This window comes from Triturus cristatus, chromosome 7 (genome assembly GCF_964204655.1).
Source record: "Triturus cristatus chromosome 7, aTriCri1.1, whole genome shotgun sequence".
NCBI lineage: Eukaryota > Metazoa > Chordata > Amphibia > Caudata > Salamandridae > Triturus > Triturus cristatus.
In genome coordinates, this window is record NC_140590.1 from 170521563 (window position 1) to 170536853 (window position 15291).

At 40.5% G+C, this 15291-nt stretch overlaps 1 protein-coding gene across 1 annotated transcript in view; it reads left to right on the top strand.

Annotated features, from left to right (window-relative positions):
* The window catches only part of LOC146809142 (IgGFc-binding protein-like), a 301036-nt gene that overhangs the window by 66934 nt on the left and 218811 nt on the right, over positions 1–15291 (top strand). Inside the window, exons 4-6 of the mRNA XM_085614831.1 lie at positions 1742–2312; positions 4492–5090; positions 13610–14177. Coding sequence (XP_085470957.1) covers positions 1742–2312; positions 4492–5090; positions 13610–14177 — 1738 coding nt within the window. The remainder of the gene's footprint in view (positions 1–1741; positions 2313–4491; positions 5091–13609; positions 14178–15291) is intronic.

A 15291-nucleotide genomic window follows, 5' to 3' on the forward strand; every position in this document is an offset into this window, starting at 1 on the left:
CCAAGTGGTACATATAAATCCAGTAGATATGCCAAGAAAGATTTGATACTATGCTGTCAAAAGAAGGACCACAGTCACCACCTTTTAGCAGATCGAAAAGGCGTCATTCATGCCCATTTAGGTCGACATGTCAATGACAGTTACCTATTGTGTCGCTCCTGTGAGGAATTTCACAGATTTTCACACCTATTCAAAGGCTAATCACTGGCTGGGAGAAGTTGGAAATTATTCTCCGAAAACTTAGGTAGCAAAAAGGTAACATTCTGAAAGTGACTTATCCTTAATATTTTCTTTTGTTTTAAAAACAACTTCATCATTGAATTGGATTCCTAAAATACAGGATTAGATTCTAATACCCCTTTCCAGTGTTTCTCTATAGGCCAGCCAGCCTTCCTACAGTGAAAATAGTGTTTGTCTACAAGTCACTGTAAGGAAATGTTAATATTATTTTTCCATATGTCCTACATTTAAATGCCCTGCACCCTGCCTGCAAGGCTTTGAGGACTACATAGGGGCCTCTTAGTTGTGATTTATTATTATTTAAAACAAAGGTTTTTACCTGTCAAAAGGGTTCATTTCGACAATTGATGTTTTACACTGCTGCAGTCAGGCTACATTGGTAGGCCTGAAGCCATATTTCCACTGCTACTGCAGTATATATCACAATATGTGCTACAATTCACTTATTTTATTTTCCATGGCGTGGGTAAACTTTTTACACAGTATAATAGGGACTTCTAGACAAGTTAAAAGTTCCAGTTAGGATTACGTCAATTTAACTATGTTTAAAGGGAGTACACATGCACTTTACAACTTGTAGGTCAGTAAATTATAGGATGCAGCAAAAGGCACAAAATCCAAGGTGTTCATGCAGAAAAGGCAATTTTCAAAAACAAGCAATCAGCATAACTGCCCCTACAGATACTGTTTTTCAGGTTTCACCACCAGCTGTGTAATGTATAATGTAATATGTGTAATGTATCTATCCACCAAGAAATAAATTGTGTAAATTGTGTAAAGCCACACAAGTGGATCATAACTGAATGATTGAGCTCCAAGCAGCTGTGCTTAATACCTGTTTGATTTGTGAATGTGTAGGATAACTCCTACAATTTTTTTCTAAGCTTGATGCACATAGGGTTTGAGAAAATTGCACAGTATGAATACTGTGCAAAAACCGGTAACGCTATAGTTTGCATGAAAATCATACATTAGGTGCCCCAATATCCCGAATATGAATAAAATAAAAGGGAGATACCTACTCAAGAAGATATTTTCTTTACACTTTCTAAAGACAAGTGGTGAACATTGCTAGCACAGCGAATAGCACAGCCGCATGAATCCAGTATCAAGGATACAGTGAAAATGTTATGCTCGAAAAAATCTACTGTGAATAAAAAGTATACAAAAGTATACTCAAACAACTAAAACAGGAACTAAGTAAAATATTGGTAATCAATTAACAGGTTCTTACGTGTGATTACACTCATGAAAAAAAGTACACTGAGACTAAATTGCAGACCTCCGAATGGACAAGTCAGATAATGACGAGCAGGAGTAGTGCTAACGTTTAAAACAGAGGTACTAATGAAGGAGGGTAATGACTATAATGTGGTTATAGTATTGCTAAATTCACAGAACAGAAAATGGCCCTTGAAAATGATAATATTGGATTGTTATAGAACATGAAGGGCATTTTGATCATGTATATTATGCTAATAACCAGGGCTTGCTTTCGTAGGTGAACAATGACAAGTTAAGTCTTCCTGTTATCCTGAATGATGGAAAACTACGGCTTTATCAATCAGGAGGTCTCATCCTCATTCAAACTGATTTCACTCTCAGAGTGTACTATGACTGGAACAACTTTATAAAGATAGAGATCTCAAGCAGCTTCTTTGAAAATATTTGTGGATTGTGTGGCAACTACAATGGCAACCCCAATGATGACTTCATGATGCCCTCTGGGGTGTTGGCTACGAATCCAATTGACTTTGGTGCAAGCTGGAAGGTAGAAGATGGCGACCGTTTCTGTTGGCACAATTGCAATGGTGTATGCAAGACCTGCAGCGCAGACCTGGTAAAAAAGTTTGAAGACCAGGCTTTCTGTGGACTTATCAATTTGGCGACTGGACCTTTCAGAGAGTGCCATGCAGTGATTGACCCCAAAATCTACATGGACAACTGTGTCTATGATATGTGCATGAACGATGGATTCAAGCAAATTTTATGTGATGCTCTGAAAACATATGCTGATACTTGCCTGAGGAAAAATGTGAAGATCTACGAGTGGCGAAACACAGCAGGATGCCGTGAGTAATGACCTCCATTTCCTTGTTTTGACTGTAATGACAGGCTGCTTTTCAGCAGTAATTAGATAGGCATCTTCAGGACTTTTTAATGGAAAAAAGGCATCAGGTAAAGGAATATTTAGGTTAGTGTTTTCCTGGATGGCTAAATGTATGTGCACATAAAATGTAGTGCATCATTCAAGCAAAGCACACAGTAAGAGTAAAGTTACACCTTTAACATACCCATAAGATAAATTACATTTGAGAAGAGCTCCCCCTTAACTACTAACAAAGTGATTGAAGAACCAGAATGAACATCTATGCAAATTGTGTAAGCTGAATAAAAATAGTGAATAGTATTTTTACCCACAAAGCAAGTAAAATTACATTCTGTTAAAAATAGTTCTTCATCCTTAGTATGGTTTATAGATCCACATGCTATTAAACAATGCAATGTGGAACAGAGGAGAGGATTTGGCAACATTTTTTCTGATGCTAAAAGGAGAAGTGGTGGCCAGTAATTCTGGCAGGGGGCAGGCGGACCAACCCCACAAACACACTCACACTTACCCATCTACATGGGCACTCACTCATAACCATCTGTTCACAAGCACTCACATACACGCACCATTCACAAGCAAAAACACATGTTCACACCCATTCACAGCACTCACAAACAAATACATGCACATTTATACATATACATATGCATGCATGCATCAAACGTACTGGGTAAGTCTGTTGATACTGTGGGCAGGAGGGCAGCCTCAGTTTTTTCTGGAGGAATGGGACTGCTGCCTTCGCTCACTGGCTGACATTGTTATAGGTTTGTCAAGGTAGTGGGATGGGGTCAGTGAGACAGAAGACCCCACCCCACTCTATGATGAGTCATCACTTATGGACACTCAGATATCTGTGACATTTCTTCTAGTCATGAGGGGGAAGACCACCAAGCTCTATGCCGAGCTAAGGTGGTCAGACCCATAGGGCTGTGAAAAATGTCAGCCTGTCTGAAAAAAACGGAAGGATTCTGATGTGACTGTGAGGTATATGAAAACTTGAAAACGTACCATCAGTAAACCCACATGAATTCTAAGAAGTGCACTTTTGCTATGGAAATCAATAGACTGCTCGTGAAGTGATAGTGAGACAGGAGGGATGAAGAAAAGTGGCCCTAAAAACCCTCTCTATTTCTGAAAGGTTGTTCCTTAGAATGCTAGAGGTTTAGACATAAGCACATTGTTTTAAAATAATCTGTATCGTTGCAGGGTGAGAAAGACAAGAGAAGAGAGGAAGCACATTAATTTAGTCCACTAAGGCCTCCAGAAACTAATGGCATTTATAAATTCAGGATTGTAATGCACACACATCTTGTTACTAAATACCAATTGGTAGATCCTACCCTGGAGAAAATGTGGAAATGTAAGTGGAGTGAGAATGGTGGTGGCAACACAAGGGGTATCCTATCAAGACCAATATTGGAAAGTTTGATCGAAGTCCATAATATCTATTGGTAGAAACTTCTTTGGCATCTTTCATTTATGGCCATGTGGACCAAGCCTCAAAATTATTTCCATCTGGAAGTAGTATGAAGACCAAGCATACCATAGTGGTGGAATGAGGCCAGGTCTCAATGGGTAGAAGTTCCTATTTCTTTTATTTTTCTCGGGACTGCATGTCTGCCTGAGGCTAGCTCCATGGTGTTCAAGTTACTAGGATGACCATCACCATTAATAAATCAGTGGGACTTATTTAGAGTTTGATGGAAGGGATACTCCATCACAAATGTGGTAGCTGTCTGGTCACCATATTGCAAATGCACTATAGACTTTGGCACTTGTATTACGGTGGATGAGATATCCACCACATTTTTCTGGATTATCCTGTCCATGCAACTCTAGAAAAGGCCCATAGTTCCTTAGATTGTGTCTACGTATGGAGACTTGTGTCACATTTGAAGTTTAAAGTAAATTTTGTGGAGGAGAACAGATACGAAATAATTCCGATGTGATGTATGCATGTATGGCAGCTCTGATTGTACTACCTGTAATATGCATATTTAAATGATGTTTGCTCCAGAGATATATCTAAGCATTCTTTTACAAAAAGTTTGTTCACATGTTTCATGTTTTGAAAATGTACTATCTTGACACAGTTAAGCAGTTGACATTCACCTTTCTTCCTTCCTGAATGTCTGTAGCTGTCCAGTGCCCGCTAAACAGTCAATTTGTAGGATGCGGCCCTGCATGCCCTGCCACCTGCAATGATGCTGCCCTTCCTGGTACGTGTTCAGAGCCTTGTGTGGAATCCTGCCAGTGTAATCCAGGCTTTGTGCTGAAGGATGGCAAGTGTATTGCCAAGAGCACCTGCGGCTGTGTCTTTGAAGGGCGCCAATATGCCCCAGGTCAGAGATTCTTGGGCAATGATAAGTGTACGAAACAATGTGTATGCAGTCCAGCGACCAACATAGTGGAATGCAAAGACACAAATTGCAAATCAACCGAAAAATGTGATGTGGTCAAAGGCATCCGAGACTGCTATCCCTTAAGTTATGGAACCTGCTCAGCCTCTGGTGACCCACACTTTGTCACCTTTGATGGTGTGAGATACAACTTTATGGGTACTTGTGTCTACCAGTTTGCAGGACTGTGTAAGAAGAGTGATGATTTGGTGGATTTTTTGGTTTATGTCAAGAATGATAACCGAGGAAGCAAAGTTGTATCGTTCGCATCCCTTGTAGAAGTTATTGTTTATAACTTTGATATCATCATCAGCAAGGAATATCCAAACAAGGTCATGGTATGTATATACAAACTTACAATGCTTTTCTTAATAGAGTCTTGAAAAAAATCACTTTATCATTTACCATTAAGCATGCTATGATTACATTTCCAGTTCGGTTAAACTGTGGAGGTATTCCTTTCTATTTCATTCTACAAAAATAATGGACCCAAATGAGGAAAGACCTCCAAGCACTTATTCCGGAGGCATTTTTACTCACTTCATAAGTTGTCTTATAATTTGATATTTAATTTTTGCAAGTATGAACGACTAATATATCATGTGACTCACCCATAATTGAAATGTTCAAAAGACAGATCTGATTCATAAAATAGTGTTGCCAACTAGGATATCTTGGATTGTAAGTGTTATATATTTTGATTTGTCTAACTGCATAATCACAAATTTCACATACAAAATATCTGCTAGTGCAGTGACATTTTCTGCTTCAATGCAGGACAGGAGTGTGAAAGGAATGTAACAGGATGGTTCTTCAATGTGTAGTGAACAGTCACCAAAACATACCTTTCAGGGTACGGGTATTCTTCATATTCTAGAAACATATACTTGTCTGCAACTGTAATAGGGATGAGAAAGGGATGGGCTCACCACCATGTTCCATGGGGTTATAGGGAGAGGTGGGTCTCCGTATGGAGGGAATTAAATCCTACATATTGTACAAATGAAAATGTAGATTTTAACCTAATGGACATTGTGGACAAGTAAATGTTGCAAAGCTAGAGTAATTTTGGAAATCTGTGACTGAGTCCAAAAAAACATTTAAATCCATCTAAAATATGAGAGTAACAATCCTGGAGAAGAAATCAGACTTTTGTCGATACAGTCTTCCTTCTATATAAATAAGACACTTGTCTTTCACATCTTCCATTCCTCAGTCAGTACCCATACACTCCAGCAAACACCCTGTCACTTCCCTTGCACTCCTCCAGTGACCCATGCACCATGTACTAATCCATTCACTGCGCCAAAACCCAACCACTTATAAATTCATGCAGGCACTCTCCTTACAGTACTCTAATCATTCAGTCAGTACCCAAGTACTCATGCACTGAGCCAGGCCTTAGCACATGGACTGCTTCAAACCCCTATCCACTATGCATGCAGTCATCTAACTACCTACACTCTTGTCTTTCACACCTTCAATTCCTCAGTCAGTATCCATACTCTTCCAGCAAACACCCTGTCACTCCTCTTGCACTCCTCTAGTGACCCATTTAGCACCATGTTCTAATCTCTTCACTGCGCCAAAACCCAAACACTGATAAATTCACCCAGGCACTCTCCTAGAAAGTACTCTAATCATTCAGTAAGTATCAAAGTACTCATGCAGCCAACCAGGCCTTAGCACATGGACTGCTTCAAACCCCTATCCACTAAGCATGCAGTCCTGTAACCACCTACACACTTGTCTTTCACACCTTCAATTCCTTAGTCAGTATCCATACACTCCAGCAAATACCCTGTCACTCCCCTTGCACTCCTCTAGTGACCCATTCAGTACCATGTACTAATCCATTTACTGCACCAAAACCCAAACACTTATAAATTCACCCAGGCACTCTCCTTGCAGTACTCTAATCATTCAGTCAGTACCCAAGTAATCATCCAGTGACCCAGGCTTTAGCACATGAACTGCTTCAAACCCCTATCCACTATGCATGCATCCCTCTAACCACCTACACACTTGTCTTTCACACCTTCAATTCCCCAGTCAGTATATACACACTCCAGCAAACACCCTGTCACTCCCCTTGCACTCCTCCAATGACCCATTCAGTACCATGTACTAATCCATTTACTGCGCCAAAACCCAAACACTTATAAATTCACCCATGCACTCTCCTTACAGTACTCTAATCATTCAGTCACTACACAAGTACTTATGCAGTGAGCCAGGCCTTAGCATATGGACTGCTTCAAAACCCTATCCACTATGCATGCAGTCCTCTAACCACCTACACACTTGTCTTTCACACCTTCAATTCCCCAGTCAGTATCCATACACTTCCAGGAAACACCCTGTCACTCCTCTTGCACTCCTCTAGTGACCCATTCAGCATCATGTACTAATCCATTCACTGTGCCAAAACCCAAACACTTATAAATTCACCCAGGCACTCTCATTGCAGTACTCTAATCATTCAGTCAGTACCCAAGTACTCATGCACTGAGCCAGGCCTTAGCACATAGACTGCTTCAAATGCCTATCCACTATGCATGTAGTCCTGTTACCACCTACACACTTGTCTTTCACACCTTCAATTCACCAGTAAGTATCCATACACTTCCAGCAAACACTCTGTCACCCCTCTTGCACTCCTCTAGTGACCCATTCAGCACCATGTACTAATCCATTCTCTGCGCAAAAAACCAAACACTCATAAATTCAGCCAGGCACTCTCCTTGCATTACTCTAATCATTCAGTCGGTATCCAACTACTCATGCAGCGAGCCAGGCCTTAGCACATGGACTGCTTCAAACCCATGTCCACGATGCATTCAGTCCTCTAACCACCTACACACTTGTCTTTCACACCTTTAATTCCCTAGTCAGTATCAATACACTCCAGCAAACACCCTGTCACTCCCCTTGCACTCCTCTAGTGACCCATTCAGTACCATGTACTAATCAATTCACTGTGCCAAAACCCAACCACTTATAAATTCACCCAGGCACTCTCCTTGCAGTACTCTAATCATTCAGTCAGTACCCAAGTACTCATGCACTGGGCCAGGCCTTAGCACATGGACTGCTTCAAATGCCTATTCACTATGCATGCAGTCCTCTAACCACCGACACACTTGTCATTCACAGTTCCAATAACTATTACAAAATAATAAACATCTGAAGTTCAACATTTCAATTTTACATGCTCAATTAATAATCACTTCATCACATGAAAAAAGCAAAATGTTCCCAACCTATACAGTACCATACAAAAATAGCAAAGTAAAAAAAAGATACATTCATAAAAAGCATATAAACATTAAAATACAAATAAAACAATTTCAGAAATCTTTAAAACAATTGAAATTTACATAGTTAAATATTTAATTAACAATTCAACATTTAATAGAATAAATCTATATTTCAAATAACACACCATCCTCCTCCTCTGTAATCCCAACCACCTGCTACTATTACTAAAAATAAAATTAAATTATGAATTAAAAAATGCAAATAAAAAAGAAATATAACAATTAGCATGACATTTAAAAATAAACTACTATAATACTTAAATTTGCAAACCATCCATGCAAAAATGAATACCAAATATACTGACACCTAAGATTAAACTAAAAACTGAAACACATCAAATTAATTATAAAACAATATTTTTTGCAACCATATTATTAGTAAACGAAATTAAAAACAACTATATTATTTAATTAATAATATTTACCCCCAAAAAACTATGGGCCTGATTAAGATGGCAGTCGGACGAGCGTCTGACCACCATCGCCCCAGGCATGTGACCATCCAACAATGAGTCTTTGGTCCCCCCTGCTTTATCATGATAGGACCCTTTTCTGCTATGGTTGGGTCTGCGGCCCAAGAAAAGGGGTGCAGTAATAAAAGGCACTTAGTGCACATCCATGCACCGTGTTCCAGTCACCATGTGGTGCCTGGCTGTGTAATCGTCACTACTTGTCCCCCCCCTTATCAGTGGCCCACGAAGTACGGAGCCCTGCTGGGGCCACCAAAATCCCTTTCTATCTGCCTTCCCATGGTGATGGGGCTGCCCTGAAAAGGCAGTCGGAAAGGGACATCTTACTCCCTATGGCGGTGCCTCCTAAGGCACTGCCCCATGATAGACATGGGGCAGTGCCACCTCAACGGAAATCCTAGAGCCTGACAGAGAAGGCGGTCTGTCCTCTAGACCATTGTGATCCGACCTTCCGTATTGTAATGCGGCGGTCAGACCGGTTGCCTGGATGTCGGTGGCGGTTGCATTGACATAATAATGAGGCGCTCTATTCTTGCCAACCGATATTCTGTGCCACAATATTTTTGTATTAAACAATATTTTTTATGATATTTCTGTAACATAGTATTTAAAACTTGCTATTTTGTCCAACTTCATTATGACTACTAAAGTATAAAGTAACCATGATTTAAAATACAGAAATTGTGTAATGTTTTAGGAAATATCCCATTTAAAGAAAATATTCCCTCATTTCATGAACACGTAAAGTGCTCTGGAATCTAAACCAACACAGACAAAGCTAAACAGAACCGTAAATAAGTGAAATAAGGATGAACGGTATTTTTATGGTCTAAACTGTTGTAAATTTTGAAATATGGACAAATGTGAGTGAGTTAGTAGCAGAAACAAGCGCTGGTTCATAGTCGTAACAGCCTAGGGCACAGACGTATTTCTTCTAACAGACTGAGAAGGGTGAAGAGACCTTACTTAAGAACTGAAAGGGCAGAAGACAATAAAGACAGAGGAGACAAAAAGATTAAAACCAGGCCCTAGCTGTTTACGAAGGGCAAAGGAATAAATAAATAATAATCAAGAGAAAATATAAGGTACACTTGACGTGGTAAATGCAATGTTTAAGCAGCATTATCCATTCGGGAGATAGTAATCGACCAATGAGGAGTCAGAAAACCTTGAGGCTAGCCTCAGCTACGACACACTTATATAATATTGCAATCTTGTAAATCTCACACCTGTATGCATACCAAAATGCAGAATTTGATTTTCTTATTTGTCGGGCAATAGCTATTGCCTGAAACAAGCCTTAATACAGTATGAAACTACGTATAACTATGCCTTTTTCACGTGACAGCTGCCTGTCAGGATCACAGAGCTCAACTAAAGTACTACACTGATCACCTGTTTCACTGAATGTATGAATCTGCTGGAGAAAACAGCATCATATGAATGTTCTCTCCCGTAGAAAAGGCTGAATACGTAAATTAAAATCAATCCTGTCCATGCAAAGGAATTAAATATTTGAAGTGTGCCCAGTCACTTTATTTAGGCTAGGACAGTTTGTGCTGTGTTTTTAAATTGAACCCAGATTGTTCAAGGCTAAACATTTTAGAATATGTTTCAATTAATTATCTTTGTCTGTAGCTGTTTATATGATATACCACTATGCATTTTAATAGACAATAAATACATGTTTTAATATGCTTCATCATGTCCTTATATTTAACTCACAATAAAAAAACCTGTTTATTTTGATGCTTCTGCACATTAATTCAAAAAGATACAGTTACTGATAAAAGAAAGTGGGAACAAGTTAAAACAGAAATTTAAATTTCCAAAACACAATGTTTTAAGTATGGAACTGTCTGTAAATAACTTCCTACACTACTAAATAAAATCTACTTGCATACATTTAAATGGAAGATTAACCCCTTCGACGCGCATGACGGAACGGTTCCGTCATGCATGTCGGTTGCGCTGTGCGCATGACGGAACCGTTCCGTCATGGCCCCGCCCGCACACGGAACCTTCAGCGTGGCGCGGAAATCCGCGCCGCACTGAAGGGGTTAAAGAAAACCTTCAGTGCGTATCAAAATGTAATCATTTCACAATTAGGGAAGTATTAAGCCACAGAGAAGATAGACATCCTGAGAAAACATACATTGGACTTAGAATTGAGCCAGATTACATTTTAACATGAGCCAGAGTAATGAGTCATTTTTTAAATGTCGCATTACTCTTTTGATGAAAAATGTTTGAAAATTTGGCCATTTCACATGCTTGCATAATTGTTAGTAATTTGGGGTGAAAAAAAGACTACTCAAGAGCATAAGAACGTCTGCTGTCTACTCTGTTCCTGTTTTGCTACAAACGCTATTTTCTTCATGCAAAATGCATCCTGCAAGGGTCTTTTGCAGGAAGTAAACAATGCTACATACAGTGTTATGCTCCTGCGGGATCTGGCATAATTTTGCCTCTAAATTATCTGTAAATACACTACAGCAAATCACGAAGCTAACACCCACACCTACTTAGAAGTAATAACGTTGGGGCATATCAACAACAACCGGCGATAATTATTGCTAAGCGCATTTAGCGCTAGGATAATTATCGCCGGCTAGCGTGGATTTTTATCGCTGAGATAGCGTGCAATTAGCAACGCTTATCTCAATAGAGATAAAAATCCTCACGCTAAGTGGCTAACGTGAGATTTTTGCTGGAAACCCAGCGATAATCTCACGTTAGCTTGTTGATAGGGACAGACAAACTTAGCCATGATATCCTCCTTCCATAGGATATCATGGCTAAGTCAGAAAAATACCAGACGTAAAAAAGCAGCGTTAACCGCGGTTAGCGCTGCTTTTTTTTGTCTCTAACAGGGTTAGCGATATTCTTGATAATAGGAGAAATGTCGCTTAGCGACATTTCTCCTATTGTTTTACTCTGGAATGCCCCCTTTGCATCTCATTAGAGATGCAAGGGGAAGCGTAGAGTAAAATGGTGCTAACATGCAAATTTGCATGTTAGCACCCTGTTGTTGATAGGGTGCTAGTTTTATCTCTGCTTTTTTGGCTTTTAAAGCCAAAAAAGCAGAGAGAAAGCCCTTGTTGATATGCCCCAGAGGGTGTTGGATTTAGGTAAGGAACTCTTTTTTTTTTACTTTTTATGCAGTCCCTTTAAAACATATTATGCCTCAAAGGATTGAAAACCAATACTGTCCCTCACATTCTTTCAATCAATCAGTTTCAAATCCGCATCAAAACCTCAATGCTCATTTACTCCAGACTGCTCCACAGGAAAAGATTTACATTCAACAGATCCTATTCCAACAAAATGGCTTTCAGGAGTGCCACACTTTTCTCACAAGACTGAGGAAGATATTTGTAAATAATAATAATAATAACCCGGACTTTGTAAAGCGCAAACTAATTAACTGTATCGGTCTCAAGGAGCTGGGGGCTGTCGGGGAGATTAAGTGATCTATTGCCCAGAGTCATATGATGCTGAGCTGCTCCACAGTCAGCCACACTGGCCGCTGCACCACACCTCTCCCACCTACATTTGTGAATTAGTAGAAGAAGTGTTCTAATTTTAGCTTCCAGAGTACCCTACATAACTATGAGAAAATCATGACAGAAAACCATTTTCTCTAAAACATGGTTCATCAAATCCCAGCACAGGATCATTTTTCACTGGGTTAAATCACAGAGAATCTCCTAAGATCCTAATCTTAGGGCCTTATTAGAAGCACGGTGGTCCTCGGTTCAACCACCACATCATGATCACCACTGCCATCGCCAAGATCCAGCAATGTTTAAAGCATGCTGGAATCACGGCGGTGCTGATGCCGACACTGCCGAGCAGAATCTGACATGCCCTTCTACCAAGCATTTCATGTTGGACAGCCTGTCATAAAATGCTTGCGGGAAAGGCATGGAAAGGGGCCCCCATCAGGGCCCCAAAGCAAATCTGCCCATGGGGGTGCAACTCTGGGCCCCATGTTAGGCCCCCCGAAATGTGCATGATCGTGGATACACTCTGTGGAATGCACCACATGAAGCATGCCACAGCTGTATGCTGTATAGGCTCTCTTATAAGCCAAACGTACCATCCGTCATGATACTGCAGCACAGCCTGCCCTAGATTCATCTCTTAATCCAGAGGGCGGGTTCACCATGGGCTTGGCGGCCTTCCTGGGACTGCCGCGGTGGCGATCCTAAAGGAAGACCACCAAACTCTTACTCAGGGCCTTAGTACGGCACCACCAACAAATGATTTATATTGTGACTAAAATCTGTTATAACCCTTTATATTTGTTCCTACTTGTGACCTTTGAAGCAGGCTTTCACAACAATGCATTTTATTAGACAACGATGAAAGCACAATATCATTCAAAAACCAAATTCAATAGGCATGCTTCTTGTAAACCTCCACCTCTGTAGTCCTATGAAAAACACGCTATCTAACCACATTTTAAGAGCATGATTTATTTGCCTATTCGGATATTGAGAAAGCTTCTTTAAACCTCGGTACATAAAGACAGCTGCAGGTAAAAAAGGCAGTTCTAGAAGCAACAAAGTGGTAGACAGATTCAGGTGCACCCATGAAAGTAGGAGTCCATTCTGGCAAGAGTTACTAGTGAGAATCCCCCTTAAGGTGCAAAGAAACTCTGGAATGGGGAGGGAAGAATGGGTTCCTGTTCCGTAAGTGTGGATATCCCATAGTGCCTTTATGATTAGGTAGAGGGCAGGAGCAGGGCCGGACTAGTCGTAGGAGCACCCAGCATTTCCCTGGAAGGGGTGGGTGTTTTTTTGTCCAAGGAGGCCTGTTTTGTTAGAGGGGGGACAGTTGTGCAGCAGTGCTGAGATATCGGCCCCCGTAACAAAAGCGGGAGCGGTGCAATCGGGCAGGAATCTGCCAGGGCTGGTTGCTGTTGCCAGTTCGGCCCTGGGCAGGAGAGTTTTAGCCCTCCCTGACTGTACAAATACACCCTGACCTGCCTGAGCATGTAACTGGTACTATACTTGGAATAGATGCTAATAGTAATGTATATATTCTTTGTTCTTTTTGCAGCTGAATGGTTTGTTAATCAACCTGCCCTACAGCGCTGACAATGGTAAGCTCTCAATTTTTAAGCAAGGATACCATTGCTACGTGCAAACCAGCTTTGGTTTACTCGTCACCTACGACTGGCAGTCCTACGTTTCAGTCAAAATCCCAAGCACGTACGCGGGTGCCGTGTGCGGTCTCTGTGGTGACTTTGACGGAGACAGAAGCAAGGAGCTGACCATGAAGAACAACATCTTAACAACAGATGCAACCATGTTTGGTAAGAGCTGGAAGGTCAAGGATGTCCCTGGCTGCTTCGAAGCTGACAAGGCTGACTGTTCTGATCTGCCGTCGGTGGAGAGCGAGCAGAGAGAGAAGAAAAAAGAGTGCTTTGTCCTGGTGGATCCTACTGGCCCATTCCGGGAGTGCCAATCTGTCATTGACCCACAGGGTGCTTTCAAAGACTGTGTGTATGACACGTGCTTCTACAAAGGGCGCCAGGACATCATATGCCAGGTCATCGCTAGCTATGCTGCTGCTTGCCAGGATGCTGGGATTAAAGTGTACGATTGGCGTTCTGCCACTTTCTGCAGTGAGTATATTCACAATTTAAAGAACGGTATTTTGGATAACCTTTCGAAGGTAGACACTGGGTTAGATTAAAATGCTGTTAATTAACTGGGTGAGAATGCACATAAAACACATTTCTGCAAACAAATTGCAACACAGAATACTCCAAATCACTCTTTGACCATCATTCATGATTTTGCTGGAGGATTCACAGATTTTAAGTGTATCATTTACCATCCACATTTCTGAAATATATGCTGAGACATCTTAGAGTGTTGTCTTTAAATCCAGCTCCTTAGGGAATGGCAGTAATCAGAACTTCCTGTTCTGGAGAGTGCGTAATTACAGCAACACTGTGAAGTAGGTGGGAAGGGTGGAATTAACAAAATGGCTTAAATTTTGATAAGCATTGCAGCAGCAAGAGTGCATTCACCACACAAACTACCTCTTGTAAAAGAGGGAGAGCTGACCTCTCACTTGGCTTATTCCTGCCATATGTATCTTTTTGTTATTTACTTTGAGTATTGTTCATATGTTGATGATTTCTCTTGTTCTGAAGAAGCCCATCTAATCATATTTTGCTGTGCAGTTCAAAGTTAATGTAACCTGCTGTCACTCTTGTTCTCTATTTAAGATATGAATATAATTCAAGTAGTGCAAAACACACAGAATATAGTACAATTTGCACAAACATTTACTGGTAGACAAAGTAACGTAATAAAGTCATTACTCTAATCTTGAATTTGCTCTTACACATAGCTATTGCTAATGTTAACATTCTTGCACATTCCACTAAAAGAATAGGTACATTAATATTATTTCAACATACAACAATTATTCATTTCCCAACCTAACTCACTCTAAAATCCCATCCTTGTTGCACAGAGTAGACAAGATCTATCTTTATTAGACTATTGAGAGTAATTTGGGTTATCCAAAGTGTTACACTGAAGACATTTTGTGCCACTGGTATATTCAGTAAAAGGAGATGCTGTAGCCAGGGTCTTCAGGTGTAGTTGATCTAAGTGATGATCATTACTTTAGAACACCCGGGGCCTCATTAATGAGGTTTTGACGTAGGGCAGAACCTCACCTTGCTTCCCTGTCCTACATCAAAGTGAAAGGGCAGGAATGCA